General features: G+C 30.7%; 1 protein-coding gene across 2 annotated transcripts; it reads left to right on the top strand.

The window, feature by feature from the left end:
* Positions 1–2,401: 2,401 nt before the first annotated feature.
* Positions 2,402–16,744, top strand: LOC110604168 (zinc transporter 5). 2 transcript variants are annotated; one of them, XM_021742290.2, is made up of 3 exons: positions 2,408–3,117; positions 12,013–12,162; positions 14,208–16,731. In XM_021742290.2, the coding sequence occupies exons 1-3, from the start codon at positions 2,506–2,508 to the stop codon at positions 14,511–14,513; spliced, it is 1,068 nt and encodes a 355-aa protein (XP_021597982.1). In that variant the 5' UTR covers positions 2,408–2,505; the 3' UTR covers positions 14,514–16,731. The 2 variants fall into 2 exon arrangements, with proteins under 2 accessions (XP_043807643.1, XP_021597982.1); XM_043951708.1 differs by lacking the exon at positions 12,013–12,162 and having other exon boundaries at positions 2,402–3,117; positions 14,208–16,744.
* The last annotated feature ends 1,311 nt before the right edge of the window (positions 16,745–18,055 follow it).

Raw genomic sequence — 18,055 nt, 5'->3', positions numbered from 1 at the left:
TTTAAAATAATAAAATTAATTCTTTTTAATTTATCTCAATATGCTAAATTAAATTTTGAAAAATTAATAATAAATTATAATATAATTCCAAAAATTTTTTTACTAATAAAATTATTTTTAAAATATATTTTTTTATTTCAACATAATCATTTTTTGCCAATCCCATTATTTATTACTCATTTTCACTTTTATATATATTTTATGTTTTCATGAAAATTTAAAATGTGAAAAAAAAAATTAAACATTTCATTTTATTTAATAGGCTTATTGAACAAAAACACCTAAAGTTTAAGAATCGTTATGTTTATGTCGTAAGTTTAAAATCTTAAAAAATAAAACCAATTCTTTCATATTTATCTCAATTTTATCCATAAATCTCAATCAATTTTGATTAAATTTTTTTTTAATTTATATGATATGCTATAAAAAATTAGTTTTTGAAAGGTATATTGAATAAAAAAATTTAAATATTTACGTCAATTTATATTTATATATAAAATTTTAAATAATAAAATTAAAATTTTCTTAATTATTAAATTAAATCTAAAAAGTTAATGATAAATTACAGTATAATCCTTAAAGTTTTATAATAATAAAACATATAGCCTTTTAATTTGAATTTTATATTGACAACAAATTTATTTTATATTTACTATATATAATATTAAATATATTATATCAAATAAATATTTATTATAAATAAATTTGTATTAACATAAAATATCATATATAAATATTATATATTAAAATATTTTGTTGGATATTTATACACAACATTATAAATTAGTTACACATTTTTAATATATGAAAAGTTTTATTTATATCTATAATATTAAATAAAATAAAATATTATACGTTTCGGTCGATAAAGTCATCCTTTATAATTTTTGTAAAAACTTATATCTTTAATTATATCTCTTATATATTGTTTGAGATATTTAATATTTTATTTTTTTTTATCTATATAAGAAATATACTTGTGATGTATATCAATTTATTAACATATCATACAAAAACTTACTTCATATCATTAAATAAAATAAAATATTATATATTTCAGTCTATAATTTTTTTATATTTTAAAATTTTTTTAACTTATAATGTGTATATAAATGAGAATAAGAAGTAAATAATGAGATTAACAACAAAAGACATTATTGAAATAAAAATATATATCTTAAGTACCATTTTATTAATCAAACAAAATTTTAGAGATTATATTATAATTTATCCTTAACTTATTATATTCAATTTCATCCTCCTTATGGTAAATTAAAAAAAATTTAATTGTATCATCCAAAATTTAAAATTTTTGAATAAAAATATTTTAACGTGAACATTTGAATTTTTTTTATTTACGCCTTTCAATGAATAATTTTATATGATATAACATGTTTATTAAAAAAAAATTAACAAAATTATTGAAAATGTAAAAAAATTAACTTATTTTTTAAAATTTTAAGTTTAGAATATAAATATAAAAAGATTTAAATTTTTAGATTTTTTTTAGGGAGATTTACTATTTAGTCTCTAAATATTATCATTATTAATAAGTCGGTCCCTACATTTTTAGAAATCTATTAAAATGTTCTTATCTTTTCTATCTGTCAACGAAATAGTTTTTTCGTTCTCTTTTCCTTTAAAAATAGATAAAAGATGAGAGAGAAAATTTTTAAAATTTAATTTTGTCCTCAAATAAAACCTCTTATTTAGTCCTTTGATATTACTATTATTAACAAGTCAATCCCTACATTTTTAAAAATCTATTAAAATATACTTATCATTTCTTTCCGTCAATAAAATAGTTCATCCTCCTTCTCTTCCTCAAAAAAGAAGATAAAAGAAGAAGAAGAAGATGATGATGAAGGAGAAGAAGAAGAAGGAGAAGAAGAAGAAGAAGAATTGCCTCCTCCTCCTTAAAAAAAGAAAAATAAAAAGAAAAATCGAAAAAGAATCAAAAAAGAAGAAAAAAAAAAGGAAAAAGAAGAACCAAAGAAGAAGAAGAAGAGGAGGAGGAAGAATCAATGAAGAAGAGGAGGAATAATCAATGAAGAAGAAGGAGAAAGAGGAGGAAAATAAGGGGGTAATTTAGTTTTTTACTATATTTTTAACGGTAGAAATAAACGGAAAGACTATTTTATTGACAAATAGAAAAAATAAGGACATTTTAATAAGTTTTTTAAAATTGTAGGAACTGACTTGTTAACATTGTAGGAACTGACTTGTTAACATTGGCAATACTCAGAAACTAAATTATAAATCTATCGTTTTTTTACTATAATCCTATTTAATATTATTAAAATAAATTAAAATTATAAGAAGAAAATAAAACAAAAACACACAGCCAATTATGAGTAATAATTAACCCCTTTTTTCCCAATGATTTCGGCAGCCAAAAGACTCCACTAACTCAAGAATCAACTTTATATGTCTATGACATTTCTCTATCCACAAATATCTCCACATCTCTAAACTAGCTACTGAACACTCTTCTTCTCCAAAAACATGATGAAGCATCAATTGCTGTCTTGTCCGTGCAAATTTTTAACCATCTTTTCTCTCATTCTTCTTCTATTTCCCATCCTGGTCTCCTCCAAGAACTACTGCACATGTGAAACAGAATCACAAAACCAGAAAAACATATCTGAAGCACTCAGATACAAACTTATTGCAATAGCTTCAATTTTGCTTGCAAGTGCAGTTGGAGTTTCTCTTCCATTCTTGGCTAAGAACATATCATATCTACGCCCAGATGGAGAAGCCTTTTCTCTTGTCAAGGCATTTGCTGCGGGTGTAATCCTGGCAACTGGGTTCATTCACATTCTTCCTGATGCCTTTGAAACCCTGTCAAGCCCTTGCCTTGGAGAAAATCCCTGGAAAAAATTTCCTTTTACAGGTTTAGTTGCCATGTTATCTGCTATAGGAACTCTAATGATGGAGTCTTTTGCCTCAGGCTACCATAAGAGATCTGAGTTGAGGAAACCACAGCCTGTGATGAGTGGTGATGATGATGATGATCATGATGGGGCGAACGAGATCAGTCATATTCATGGATCTGCTTTTGCATTGGACAGAATAAATTCATCTGAGCTTGTTCGGCATCGAATCATTTCTCAGGTAAAATACAACAAAAACATGTCTCATATTTTGGTTTATGTTGTGGAATATTTCTTTGATATGATCACCACAAGCATTGTTGGTGAATTTTTTAGTACTGAGCGGCCTTATCCTCCTAAAAAGTTTTGTTTCTTTCCAAATATTTAGAAAGTGAAATTATAAAGGGTATAAATTAATAATAAATTAAAATATTAATAAAAATTAATTTAAAGTATAACGAAATTATTTTTCTATAGACCTAATTTCATTTGACCTTTAATTTAAAACATTGTTAACTTTTTAAAAATTAACAATATCTTAACTAAAAATTATTTATCTATTTTAGAATTTTTTTAACAATTTAATTAAAATTGCACAAATTATATAATTAAAATTAAATTAACCCGTACATTACATCTAATTATTAAATAAATATGAGCTTTTCCACTTTATAACAGATATATTTTTGCTGTACTATTTTAAAGTTCAAAATTTTACTTTTCAAAATGGATTGGCTTAGGTATGGGTGAGCAATATTTAGTTCAAATTGAAAAAATCGACCGAATCGAATTAATTTAAAAATTCAGTTTGATTTTTTATTTATTTCGGTTTATTTCGATTTTTAATTTCAAAAATTTCAGTTATTTTAGTATGGTTCGGTTTTGATTAAAAAAGAATTGAAAAAATCGAATCGAACTTATTAGTGATAATAGTATATTATTTTCAATAATATAGTGAGATTAGATGACATTAAGGTTAAAATATTTCAATTAAATTTTAAAATAGTAAAAAATAAAAAATTTATTAAAAATTCAAACTGATCAAGTCGAACTGAATCAGACCGGTTCAGCTCGATTCGGTTTCTAATTAAAATCGATTTGATTCGATTTTTTATAAATTTTAAAATTTTAATTTTTGATTTATTCAGTTCGATTCGATTTTGAATCAAACAGACCGAATGCTCGCCTAGATCCAATATATGTAAATTGATATAATGTCTAAACCAAGTGTGATTATTATGAGGTTTGTAATAAACATATAATGTTTTTTATTGAACTGAAAATACTCTTAAGTTTCCCTAAATAATATATTTAAATAAACAATTTTTAATACAAAATTTTAAATGAACAAAAATATAAAATTTTTATGATATAAACATTAATTTAAGTGTTGATTAATTCATTCATAAATAATTTTATTAAAAAAATTGAAAATTTTTTTAATAAATAAAAGCAAAAAAAGGTAAAAAAACAATTTAGAACAAAAAGATATGAAAGCTATTAAGTTCTTTAGGAAATTCATTAATTCACATCTATAAATTTTAAGTCCAATTAAAAGTTGGTCTCATGTTATTCTTAAATATAACTAATTATTCCTTCTATTATTATATATTAACATACTCCATTAGAACATTGAATAAACATTATAAATATCTTTTAAATTTAATCCCTGCTATTTTAAATAAATTACAATAAGATTTTTCATGTTTCATTATCCTTTACTTATTCTTGATATGCTCGCTTGCGGCATTGGCGGTATATTATTCTATTTCCGAACCGTTGATAGATATCACATTTTTTGATGAATTCTTTCTTTTTTACTATGAGATAAAAGTATTTCTGGCAAAAATTTTATTTACCAGCGTTATAGTCTCTTCGTGGGATTCACAGATACCTTAATGCATTTCTTTTATTATAATAGACACCTCCTCTGGTCCTACATATCTCAACCACGGGATTGATTTGCTTCTCGTGTATAAAGTGTCTCTCAACACTGGATAATTGGCAGCGTTATCGGTGATTTTTTGGGATCCTGATCTATCCTTCAACAACTTTATCACCAACTATCCCTTGGTGATCTTCTAAGTAAATCTTGAATTTTCTCACTACTAACAACAGAGCGAAGGCCTATTTATTTATGTTTAAGTACCTGATCTCTGCACCTTTGAGCACCTTACTAACATAAAAGATCGATTTCTGAATCCCTTCTTCTTCCCTTATCAGTATGGCACTTACCGATAATTTTGAAGCGGCTAGGTAAATAAGGAGTTCTTCCTTAGGTAACGGGCTGCTGAGCACATGTGTCGAGCTGAGATATCTTTTGACATCATCGAAGGCTTCCTAACAGTCTTCCGTCCACTTAGGCAACTTCCTCAACTTCTTAAAGAAAGGAAAGCATCTTTTTGTTGACTTGGACAACTTAGGCAACTTCCTCAACTTCTTAAAGAAAGGAAAGCATCTTTTTGTTGACTTGGACATAAATCGATTGAGGGCTATGACCTGTCTAGTTAATCTCTACACATCTCTCACGCATGTTGGCTCAGGCATGTTCAAGATGACTTGGATCTTTTCCGGATTTGGTTCTATGCCTCAACCACTTACCATGTATCATAAGAACTCCCCCTCCCCCTTCCTCCCAAAAAAAAATGAAGAAGGCATATTCGGCTGGATTTAACTTCATTTGCTATTGCTACAGGACTGAAAACACTTCTTTCAGGTCGGCCAGGTGTTGCTCAAAGTGTTGCTCAAAAGACATGCTTTTAACTATTATGTCATCCACGTACACTTCTACACTTCTGTCTATTTGATCCTTAAAGTCCGTGTTCATTAACCTCTGATAAGTTGCTCCTATATTTTTTAATTCGAACAGCATGGCCGTAGAACAGTAGGTCACATCTTCTATAATAAAGGAGGTATTTTCTTCATTATTTTTGTTAATAGAAATATAGTGATATCCCAACATAGCATCAAAAGACGATAAGTAATGAAAACCAGCTGTTGAGTCGACTAGTTTATTGATATTAAGAAGTGGATAAAAGTCTTTAGGACAAGCCTAATTTAAATCAGTAAAATTTACACACATTATATATTTTATGTTAGCCTTCCTAACTAATACAGGGATAGCTAACTACTGTAGATACATAACTTCTCTAATAAATCATGCCTCGCTTAGCTTCTCTACCTCGTCCTTCATGACCGCCTACTTTTCTCGCCCATAAACCCTCTTTTTCTGTTTAACCGGCTTCGCATCAGGGCACACGTTGAGCCTATGGGTCATGATCTTTAGGCTGATCCCAAGAATATTAGCAGGCTTCCAGGCCAAACTTGATATGTGCTCCTTGATCATTGTCATTGCCATTATTGTTTGGTTCTGTGATAGGCCTGAATTCAGATTGAACACTTTGTCCTTCTTAAGTCCTGACAGTGGGAATGTCTCTAGTTCATCTACCTCAGTTCTCACCTCCTTTTCCTCATCTCTAACTTCCATGGCTTCAAGGTTCTTCTTCCCCTTGCCTTCTGCTCTTCCACTGTTGCTAAATAAACAGCTCTAGCCTCCTCTTGCCTCCCACGATTGGCACCAATTCCATTGCTGATGGGAAATTTCATTGTTAGATACTTAATGCTCGTCACTGCTTCAAAGTTGTACAACATAGGCCTTCTCAGGATGGCATTGTATTTCAAGAGCAGCTTCACTATTAGGAAGATAGCATAGTGGGTTCGAGGAAGAGGGGGTTGTCCCAAGGTCAAAGCTACGTTTATCTTCCCTTCAACTACTACAAGAGTACCTCCTATTCCTTTGACCGAAGCTTGATCTCTCACTAGGTGCTCTTTAAGGATCTTCATCTATTGAAATACTCAGTTAGGTGGTGGGTATACTTTGCTACCATCATCTACTAATGCCTTTCATACTAAAAAATTATGAATGAACACTTTGATGGCCAAAGTGTCCTCATGTGACATCTGAACGCCTTGCGCATCTTCAAGTGAAAAAGAGATAGTCATTGAGTTATGCTATGCAACTTGCATGATCTCTATGTCATTCCCCTAATTCTATTTGCCCCTCTTCTTTCCTCTTCGACTAATTTTTCTCTTGTCCCGCCGACTATCATATTGATTGTACTAATTTTGCTCTTGTTCCATCATTAATCTGTGCTCTGACCTACTTTCTTGCCACCTCCTCTATGATCCTCGGTTGTGCTCTCAGTTCCTCGCCTTTCTTTACAAAATTTCTTAGGTGACCCCTATTAATCAACCTCTCAATCTCGTGTATCAACTGGTAGCAATAGTTTATGTCATGTCCATGGGTTCTGTGAAATTGATAATATTTGTCTAGATCTCTCCTCCTTGGGTTAGCCTTCAAGGGCTTAGGCCATTAGAAATACTCTTATCTTGCACTGCCACGAGTATTTTAACCTAGGAGACATTCAAAGGAGTAGCCTCGACCGGCATCGAGGCCTGATATGGCTACTGATCTTTCTTTTCTAATTTGTACCTGTTTAGGACCTTTAGACCGTACTTAATTCTTTAGTCCGAAATATCTCTCCTTTTATCATCTGTGTTTCTCCCCTTTTCCTTTTCCCTCTCCTCTCGTGCGAACCTGCTGGTGTTCAAGGCATTTTCCTACCTTGTGTACTTCTCCACTCTCTAAAAAGGTGTTGGGTGGCTTCCTGCAAAGAGAGCCAAAAAATTCTAGGGAGGTTGTTCCACGCTGCATGGCCTCCACAACTCTCATTTCATCCAAATCGAGTATCTACAGAGCTTTCGAATTGAATCTTGCTACATACTCTATTAGCATCTCATTTCTCCTCTGTTTGATAGTCTCCAAATAACTCATCTTCCTTCTTGTTGGCATGCTGGTTATAAATCTCCCAATGAATAAGTTCGCTAGATCGACAAATCTCTTTATGCTCCCTGACTCCAGGTTGTTGAACCACGTTTGAGTTGGCCCGTCAAAGTGGTAGGGAAAACCTTACATGATAAGGCATCTGAGTGCATTTGGAGCTCCATGAAGCTTCAACTGTTGAGTTTAGTGAAATTTCTGGTAATGCGGGTAGGATTGTTGTTGGGCTGGAAAATGAAAATGGTGAAGTATTTCGGGCTGGATCTAGATCAACAATGGTAAGAGCGAGTAATAGGATTCACTTACTCATTTTGGGTGAGTGATGGATTGTTTTTTCTGGAACTTGCCATGTGGATCTCAAAAGTAGATTGAGAACTCTGGTGAAGTAAAAGTTCATTTGTTCCTATAGACAGTATCAATTAATAACTTGAGATCCAATATTATTTACTATGTGTTTTCATATTTTGGCTTACTCTCCTCTGTCCTTCCCTTTCCTTTTATTATCCCTTTTGGTTTGTCTTTTCTAAAATAGTTGTTGCAATCCCTTGTTCTAATATATCTGCTACGTACACGCAGATGACATACCTACTAGTGCATGGTTCTAATGGTCGTTACTCAGCTATTTAATTCTCCGTTTTTCAACGAAACACAATCACTATTTTTTTTATCCTTTTGTCTTGAAAATGATCCTGCGACATCAGCCGAGATCGGCTAGCATTCTTAGCTCGGTTGGGCCCTCCTTTATATTTCTGATGTGAGCTGAGGATTAATCAAAGAGTCCGATACACGTATAGAATGGGCCATCTTTCAATAACATTTTTCTCATGGTCTCATATTTTCTCTTCGATTCAAAGGTGCACACAAAATGAACCGTTACGGTCCAGCAATAACCAAGGTGTCATTTGTGTCTGTTTATATTGTATATATCTATCATGTTAAAGTTATTATAACGTGAACACTTAGTCTAGCTGTCCACTGATATAATTTGGTTGTATCCACTTGGCTTTTATTTCCTCTTGCTTTATATAAGGAAAGGCTTAATTTGCTATGTTGTAACTAGATTGACAAAATCAACAAAAAATTATTTTTTATTATTTTATCCCATGGCCTTCTAAAATAAATTTTTTTCCTAAAATTAAAGGGTTTATGATATTTTTTAGTTCTTTAATTACGTGAATATGCTCTACATTTACCTCACTAGAGGATTTGTGTATCAAAAACATATTATGATATATCCTTGCTTCAGTCCTTTTACTCGTATATGAGTTATGTCTTATTGTAGCCATTAGATTGTATTATTTCAAGTTAAGTGAGTTCTATATCATTATACCTAAAGTAAGAAGCTCCCTGCTGATATTAGTAAATACAAATTTAACTATTAATTAGATTAGAAAGTTATTACTTTATTATAGTTTACTTGTATTTCCTTTATTAAAAATTAATTTAATTTGTGAATTTATGTAACACAATAGAAACTCGACTTTGTAATTATTTGTTTTATTAATTTTTTAGTTAAAAGGGTTTAGTTACATGTTAAAATTTTGCTTCCTCTTAATTTTAGGTTTCATAATATTACATAATTTTAAAATTTTAGAATGATTAAAATTAATTTGCGAGGGCTATATTGGTTAAAAAGTTAAATTTACTCCTAAACCATATAGTGAGAGCTAAATATACTAAACTTCAACTTTTAATCTAAATTTACATCTGAACTATCATAAAAATAGCAAATAAGGCCATCATTTCTCTTGGTTTTAAAGCGTTAGCCATGCTTTAGTTAGTAGGGAGTAAGCATTCGATCGGCTCAATTTAAAATCGAATCAAACCGAATAACCGAAAATCAAAATTTTAGTACTTGTAAAAACCAAACTGAAAGAATTTTAGATAAAAATCAATTTGAATCGAACCAATCTGATTCGGTTCGATTTGATCGACTGGGCTTTTTTTATAGACTTTTTATTTTTTATATCTTATTTTCAGTATGCTAAAATTCAATTGAAATATTTCAATCTTAGTTATAGTCAAATCTCCCATATTATAAAAAAAAAAAATACTATTCCTCTCTAATCAGTTTGGTTCGATTTTATCAATTTTCTTTTATCAAAATCGAATCAAATCAAAATAACTAAAATTTTTTAAAAAATAGAAATAAATCTAATGACCGTGGGCTTCTTACACCCTGGGGTGAGGCCAAGTCCTGGAGAAAAATATAGGTCCAAAGCCCATCAGAACCCCCTAAAACAGGTTGGCCCAATATCATGTACTCCAACCTGTGACCAAGGCAAGCCGGACTGACCCATGCGCAGGTCCACCATGGGATAGCCTAGCCCGGTAATGTGATGGAAGGTAGGAGAGCAGACCCAGTCACTTCGCAGCCCTATCAGCATGCGCGCTGGGGGAATTAAATGGCCGCTTGATAGAGAGGGGTACACTAGCACATCCGTATATACGAGCCTGAGTGACAGGGACAGGTGGCACTATAGCAGGGTGGCGGTTATGCATCACTAGAGGACGAAAAAAAGAGGGATAAAGAGGGAGAGATATGATCTTCCTTGGCTAAGCTCACTCATATACTGTAAACCTTATTTTCTAGATCTCAGAATATCAATTGGCGCTATTTGTGGAGAACGAAGGATATCTTCTCATCACCGGAGTTCAATTTCCATAATACCCAATGAAATCCACATGGCAAACCATAATGAAAACCATACCAGTAACACCCCAAACAACCTGAGCTCTGCTCAAGAAGGTCAACAGTTCTCATTTTCAAGCCCCACAACCCCTTCAAACCAACCACCTATGATGTTTAATCCCTCACCGAGCTCGGCAGGGAATATACCCAGGACCACCTTGTCCAACCAAGAACTCTAGGCTATGGCTCTTCAGCTACAGAATACTGCCCACTGGCTGAGGCAGATGCTGCAACAGAGGGGCCTTAATACCCCGTTAAGCGTACCCCCTATAGCTGAAGGGTTCAACTCCACTGAGCCCCAACCCACCTTCAACTACCAAATCCTCAATAAAGCAGTCAGAGAACCGGAGAGAGACCAAAATCGCGTTGCTTGACAAAAAAGACCAAGCTCGATCCCGCTGGGTCAATCAAACTTGGCGGCGGAGGAACGGGAAGAACGATCCTCTCATGCGGGAAGGCGCCCTAATGCGTTAGAGGGAGATATTCAGGTATTCTCAAGAAAAGAAGTTGGAGAGGGATGTAGATGTGATGCTAGACTTCAGATTTGCAACATCAGGGATTCTAAGGACAACTATTAGAGAGAGCAGAAGACATACCTCGAAAAGATTTTGCAGAAGATGAGAGAGACGAAATACATAGAGCAAAGTGAGAAGAAGAGTTTGGAGAAAACTGGAGAGTTTAAATTTGAAAAGAGTAAAGGCAGAGAAAGAACATTTTTTACAGAAGCCTCCCTTGGGCTGCGTGGTCATAATGGGGGTATACGGATTTACTCCCTTATTACTCATGGAATAACTACTGAGGAGGTAAAGGGGCACTTGATGACCGCCGGGCTTCTTACACCCTGAGGTGAGGCCGGACATTGGAGAAAGATATAGATCCAAAGCCCATCAGAACCCCTTAAAGCAGGCCGGCCCAATATCATGTACTCCAGCCCGTGACCAAGGCAGGCCGGACTGACCCACACGCAGGTCCACCAGGGGATGGCCTAGCCCGGTGATGTGATAGAAGGTAAGAGAGTAGACCCAGTCACCTCGCAGCCCTATCAGCATGCGCACTGGGGGGAATTAAATGGTCGTCTGACAGAGAGTGGTACGCTGGAACATCCGTACATACGGGTCTAAGTGACAGGGACATGTAGCACTATAGCAGGGTGGTGGTTATGCGTCACTAGAGGATAAAAAGAAAAGGGATAAATGGGGAGAGGTGTGATCTTTCCTAGCTAACCTCACTCATACATTGTAAATCCTATTTTCTGAATTTCAAAATATTAAAATCGAACCAAAAAAAATAAAATGAGCTAATCTTATGTATTTTTGTTTTTTCTATAAATATGGGCTCTACAAAATTTTTATTTTCAACAATTTCGAATAATAAACATAAATTAAATTGAATGAATGAACAAAATTTAATCCTAACAGGAGATATGTATGAAATTTTACATTGTATAATATAAAAAAAAGTGCATTATTATATAGAAAATGAAAATTTTTATGTTATCAATGTAAAATTCGTAATTAATAACATATTTAATGAATTTCAATAACTGTAATATTGTACTGGTCTCCTTATGAACACCTCCTAATATGAGTTATTACATTCCACAGATATTGGAACTTGGAATTGTGGTTCATTCTGTAATCATTGGGTTATCATTAGGTGCTTCCCAAAATTCAAAAACAATAAAAACCCTAGTAATAGCATTGAGTTTTCATCAATTCTTCGAAGGAATGGGACTCGGTGGATGCATTTCTCAGGTAACTCTCTCCGCTTTTATCTGTCACTTTTTGAAAAGTTGATTACTTTAAAATTATCTACCACTTTGAAAAGATTAAGAGTATTATTATTATTTTTTTCCAATCCTATATTATCCTTGCTAAAAATAATGATTACTTTTCTAATTTCTTAAACATTACTTTCTGCCTCTTATCATTTCTGTCCACTTAAATAAAATACTTATTTTGTTCATAATTTTTATTTATTTTACTTTTTTACACATATTAATAATTATAATTTTTTATTAATTTTTTAATTATATTCATATTAAATGTATTAAATTTATTAAATATTAATAAATATTTTAAAAAAATTTTAAAAAATAAAATAAAATAAAATAGAATAATAATAGTTAATTTATATATTATTGTAATTTAAAAAAAAAAGCCAACAATAATTTTGAGATAACTAAAAAACGATAGATAAAAATAATAAAATAAAGGAAGCAAAATAAATGGTGTTATAATATGCCATTTATATATTATTATAGTGTAAAAAAAATAAATAATAATTTTAAGAAAAAATAAATAAAAATTACGAGAGGGATAGTATTTTATTATTTGTTTCTCTTAATTATTCTATTTTTCTATTGGTGGAATAATGTAGAAATAATTATTATAATTGGAGTAATTAGGTGAGATAAAGGACAATATAGTCAAATTAAGAATTATTTTGTTATAATTTGGGTGATTTAATTATTTTCTTAGATATTATGTAAAAATCTTAAAGTACGTATATATATACTAATCCTTCTAATTTTTTATAAACATATAGCATATGTTCATATTAAAACATATGAATTGTTTTTTTTTTTTTTATTCTACTTACACTAATTATTTATCTTACCATGAAATTTAATTATCAGTCAATTATTACATATAATTAATATGAAGTGTATTTAATATAAATTTTTATAATTATGATATTAAATTTTTTTTTTTTGAAATGGGGAGTGAGGGATTGAACGTGAGATCTCTCATATTTACTCGAATGCACTTGCCACCAGGCTAAGCTTGTGAGTGCTATGATATTAAATATTTATAAAGAGATTCTTGCATAATGAATCATTCATAAATGATCCTAGGAAACTTAGAACTTATTCAATTGAATTATTTTTTCATTAACTCTCATACTTGGAAACATTATAAGTGAAATAAGATCCTTTTTATGTGATTCAATTATTTTCTATTAATTTTTTAATAAAAAATTTCTTTCTTTTTAACTGACAATTTTTGTTTTTTTAAAAAAATCATATATGATTTTATAGAAATTTCATTTAAATTCTTTATTTTTTCAAAAAAAAAATAATGGTTTTTTTTAACAAAATCTTATTATACATAAATATAAAACTTACAATTTATCGACTAATATGTATTATAGATTGGTTTTGGAAAAAATAAATTCATTTCTAAGAAAAAATAAAATTTTAATTGGATTCTGAAACAATTATATATTATTTCTAATTCTTTTAAAATAAATTATTTAAAAATAAAAAAGAATTGAATTTTTTTATTTCCAATATGAAAATTATTTAAAATAAAATTAATTGAATTAAATTTTTATAAAATTTTAGTGTCTAAATAGGCTGATAATAAAATTTAAATAACATGAATTTATTACTCACATTAGGGCATATGAATAAGACCATTCACAAAGTGAATGAACTCCGCACATGAATATTACTATTTTATAAGTACTCTAACACGATTAATATCATACGATAATTTTTTTAAAGAATTAAATTTAAAATAATAGAATAAAATTTAGGCATTGCTTTTACTGATCATTTCACAATTACTTATTCTAATTACACAATCTAATATAAGAGAATACGCTATCAGGTGTAAATAGTAAAATATTTAACGGTTAAAATTAAAAAGAGATTATTTAATATATTTTTTAAAATCGAATGATTAACTAGTGAATTTTCTTTTATTATAAAGGCTAAATAGTAATTTTTCTTAATTATAATTACAAAAAAGGTGTAAAACATTGCTAAATCACTTGATTTTATATGCTTGTGCAGGCAAAATTCAAGCCCCAATCTGTAGCCATTATGATTATATTCTTCTCCCTCACCACTCCAACAGGCATAGCAATTGGAATAGGAATCTCAAAAATCTACAATGAAAGTAGCCCAACTGCACTAGTTGTTGCAGGCCTTCTCAATTCAGCATCTGCTGGGATCCTAATTTATATGGCACTTGTTGATCTCCTTGCATCTGACTTCATGAGTTCTAAAATGCTAGGTAATTTTAAGCTTCAACTTTGGGCAAACCTTACTCTTCTCCTAGGAGTATGTTGTATGTCACTCCTAGCTAAATGGCAATAACTCTAAGGTATTTTGAACATTTATCTCTTCTACTAAGGTACTTTGAAGACTTTTTATATAAATGATAATTTTGTTATCATAAACGTTGTAGAAAGCAAAAGGTCTTTCACTCTTAAACTATTGATTAATAGTCATAGAATTTTGAACCTTGGCTCCTTATTGGTGATTTTTAACGCTCTGCTTAGCTCTCATTAAAAGCAGGGAGGATCTCCATTACGTACAGGTATTTGTACCAGCTTTGCAGAATTCTTTCAAAGTTTGCCTTGTTAATTTGAGATTCTTAGGTATGAAGTTTACATGGAAGTGTGGCAATCTTTAGGAGAGGTTAGACAGAGCTCTTGCCAATTGTAGTTAGTGTATCAATTTGCTTGAAGCGTCTGTGACTCTCGCATGGCCATATTACATTCTGATCACTGCCCCCTTTTACTTAAGCTGGACAACTATTGCCCTTTAATTCATAATAGAAGGCATTTAGAAAACACAAGAAAGAAATTTCTCTCCCCAGCTTGACCTTTTGAAAAATTCCCTCAAGAAGGTGCTTGATAACATCTTGCTTCAAGAGGAGTTGTCCTAGTTTCAGAAATCTAAAAGTGATTGGGTGAAATAGGGTGATAAAAATACTGCTATTTTTCATCTCAAAACTATTCGAGAAGGAAGAAAAATCGGATAGAGATATTGAATGATAATGAAGGCAACTGGATTGATAATCAAGAGGTTCTACAATATTTGGCTATTAATTTTTATAAATCTTTATACTCAGAAGAAAGTGATGTCTCACCTGGTTATATCCTATTAAAGATTGGTATCCGAATTGCTATCAGGATGATTGGGCTATTAAGGAGAAATTTGTCAAGCTCTCTTCAGTATGAAACCCTAGAAAGCTCTTGGATGTGATGGTTTCAAGTGGGGTTCTTCCAAAATCAATGGGTGGTTTGTGATTCAACTTTCTCTAGTTAGATAAGGTGTATTCTTAATGGGGGTTTATTTATAGGATAAAGTGAATAATTTCGCTTCTTTCTCTTATCCCCAACATGGATAACACTTCCAACATCACCCAGTTTAGACCTATTGCCTTGTGCAGTGTTATTTATAAGGTGGTCACCAAGGTCATTGCAAACAGATTGAAACAATTGATGCCAATGATTATTAACCCTACACAATCTGACTTTCTCCCTAGAAGACACATCATTGATAATTTTATTATTACTTAGGATATTGTTCATTCCATGAAAAGAAAGAAGGGTAAAGTTGGTTTTATGGCTATCAAAATTGATTTGGAAAAAAGCCTACAATAGAATCAGTTGGAATTTTCCTTTTGATACCCTCTAGGACACCGGTATTCCTTATTCTCTTATTTCTATTATTATGAATGGTTTTTGTTGTTGCACTATCCAGGTGCTTTGAAATGGGGTTGCGATGGATTCTTTCTCCCCTTCCAGAGGCTTGCGACATAGTGATCCTTTAGGTTAGACCAGAATCTAAAAATGGAGAGGTCTTCAACATGTTTGAGTCTTCCTTTGGGTGGCCGGCTAGTGATAGGCTCATGACTAATTTTGAGAGATGTAGGTGCCACCTTAGCAACTCGGCGACCTGTCCTCTTTGCTCAAGGGAGGAGGAGACAATTCTTCATGTCCTTCGAGATTGCAATCTAAGTAAAGACCTTTAGTCTTTGTTGGTCCCTGTATCACTGGGGAGTTCATTTTTTGATGGTTTTTCTTTTAGATTAACAGGAATATTAGTGCGGCCTGTGTTAGTTTGCATGATCTAAACTGGCCCTTCATATTTGGAACTTAAGAAATAAATTGGTCCTGGTGCAAGCAGAGGAATTGTATGGTGCCATGCTCATGCTTGAACAAACTAGAATTGTTACTCAGAATCCTAGAAGGCGAATTGGTTGGTCTTGCCCTCCTGCAGGTATTTTCAAACTTAACCCTGATGGTGCAGTGTGTGCAACATTTGTAAGATCTTCAGGAAATGGTCTGATTCGTGATAGCCTTGGAAATTGGATCAAAGGTTTTGTCATCAATGTATGCAGTTGTTCTAGATTACCCTCAAAGGCTTCCACCTTTTGGAGGAATTGGGCTTTTATTGAGTTCTAGTGGAATGTAATAATATGGAAATAGTGGAGCTTATCAAGGAAACTGCTCACGATCATGGATCTAATCTAGCTCAGGTGCATGCTATTCAGAAGGTGGTTTCGAGTAAAATGTTTTACTTGTATAGCAAAACCAACCAGGCTGCGAATTGAATTGCGAGACAAGCAAGCTAGAAAATTCTCCTTTGGCTTTCATGTTGTTCACGAGGCTCCACATGAGTTAAGAGAAGGGCTCTCCTTAGATTGTGCCTTTGGGTAGGGGTAAGTATTCGGTCGGTTCGGTTCAAAATCGAACTGAATCGAATAAATCGAAAATTGAAATTTTAGTATTTATAAAAACTAAATCGAATCGATTTTAATCAAAAATCGAATCGAACTGAACCGGTTCGATTCGGTTCGATTTGATCGGTTTCAATTTTTAATAATTTTTTTATTTTTTACACTTTATTTTTAATATTTTAAAATTTAATTAAAATATTTTAATTTTAATATAATTTAATTTCTCTATATTATTGAAAATAATATATTATTATTACTAATCAGTTCGGTTCGGTTTTTTCAATTTTTTCTGATCAAAATCGAACCGAATCAAAATAACCAAAATTTTTGAAATTAAAAACCGAACCGAATTGAATAAAAAACCGAACTGAATTTTAAAATTAATTCAATTCAATCGATTTTTTCGATTTGAATTAAATACGACTCGCTCCTAACCTTGGGACAAGACACTTAGGTATAAAAAAATAATAATAAAAAAAAAAGAAAAAAGAAGAAAAGAGTGAGAGATATACATAGTAATTTTAGCATAATTTCAAAAATAAAAAAGTAAGGGTTTATTTAGTTTCATTTTCTGTCTTCAATTTTATTTTTATTTTATTCTCTATAAAAAATTAAAAAATAAAAATAATTTTCAATTAAAAAAATTAAAAAATATGTTCAAATTATCATTATTTTTTATAAAAATATATATTTATTTTTTTATAATACTCCCACTATAATTTTTATACTAATTTAAAATAAGAAAAAAATTCATGTATTTTATATTAATTTAAAATAAAAATAAAATGTTATATTAATTTAAAATAAAAAGTAAATTTTATACATAATTAAATATATAAACATAATTATTAAAAATTATATTTTATTTATAGAAAGTCTATGCACACAGAGTTTTGTGTTTTTCACTTTGAAATACAGTATTTTTCAATTTTTCAATATAATAAAAAAAAAAAAAGAAAACAATCTATTTTCTACTTCCTCTATAAAATTTGGAAAATAAAAAAAAATTATTTTTCATTTTTAAAAAAATTAAAATGAATACATTTTCTAATTTTAAAAAAATAAGAAAATTTTTCAGCAACTAAACACACTCTAAAATTTTCCATTTTAAAATATTTTATAAAGAAATAAAATTTTATATTTTTAGTATGATTCTTTTATTTACTTT

The sequence above is a fragment of the Manihot esculenta genome, chromosome 16, assembly GCF_001659605.2.
Source record: "Manihot esculenta cultivar AM560-2 chromosome 16, M.esculenta_v8, whole genome shotgun sequence".
NCBI classification, from domain to species: Eukaryota; Viridiplantae; Streptophyta; class Magnoliopsida; order Malpighiales; family Euphorbiaceae; genus Manihot; species Manihot esculenta.
The sequence above is the reverse complement of the archived record's forward strand: the minus strand, read 5'-3'. Positions and strand labels throughout refer to the sequence as shown.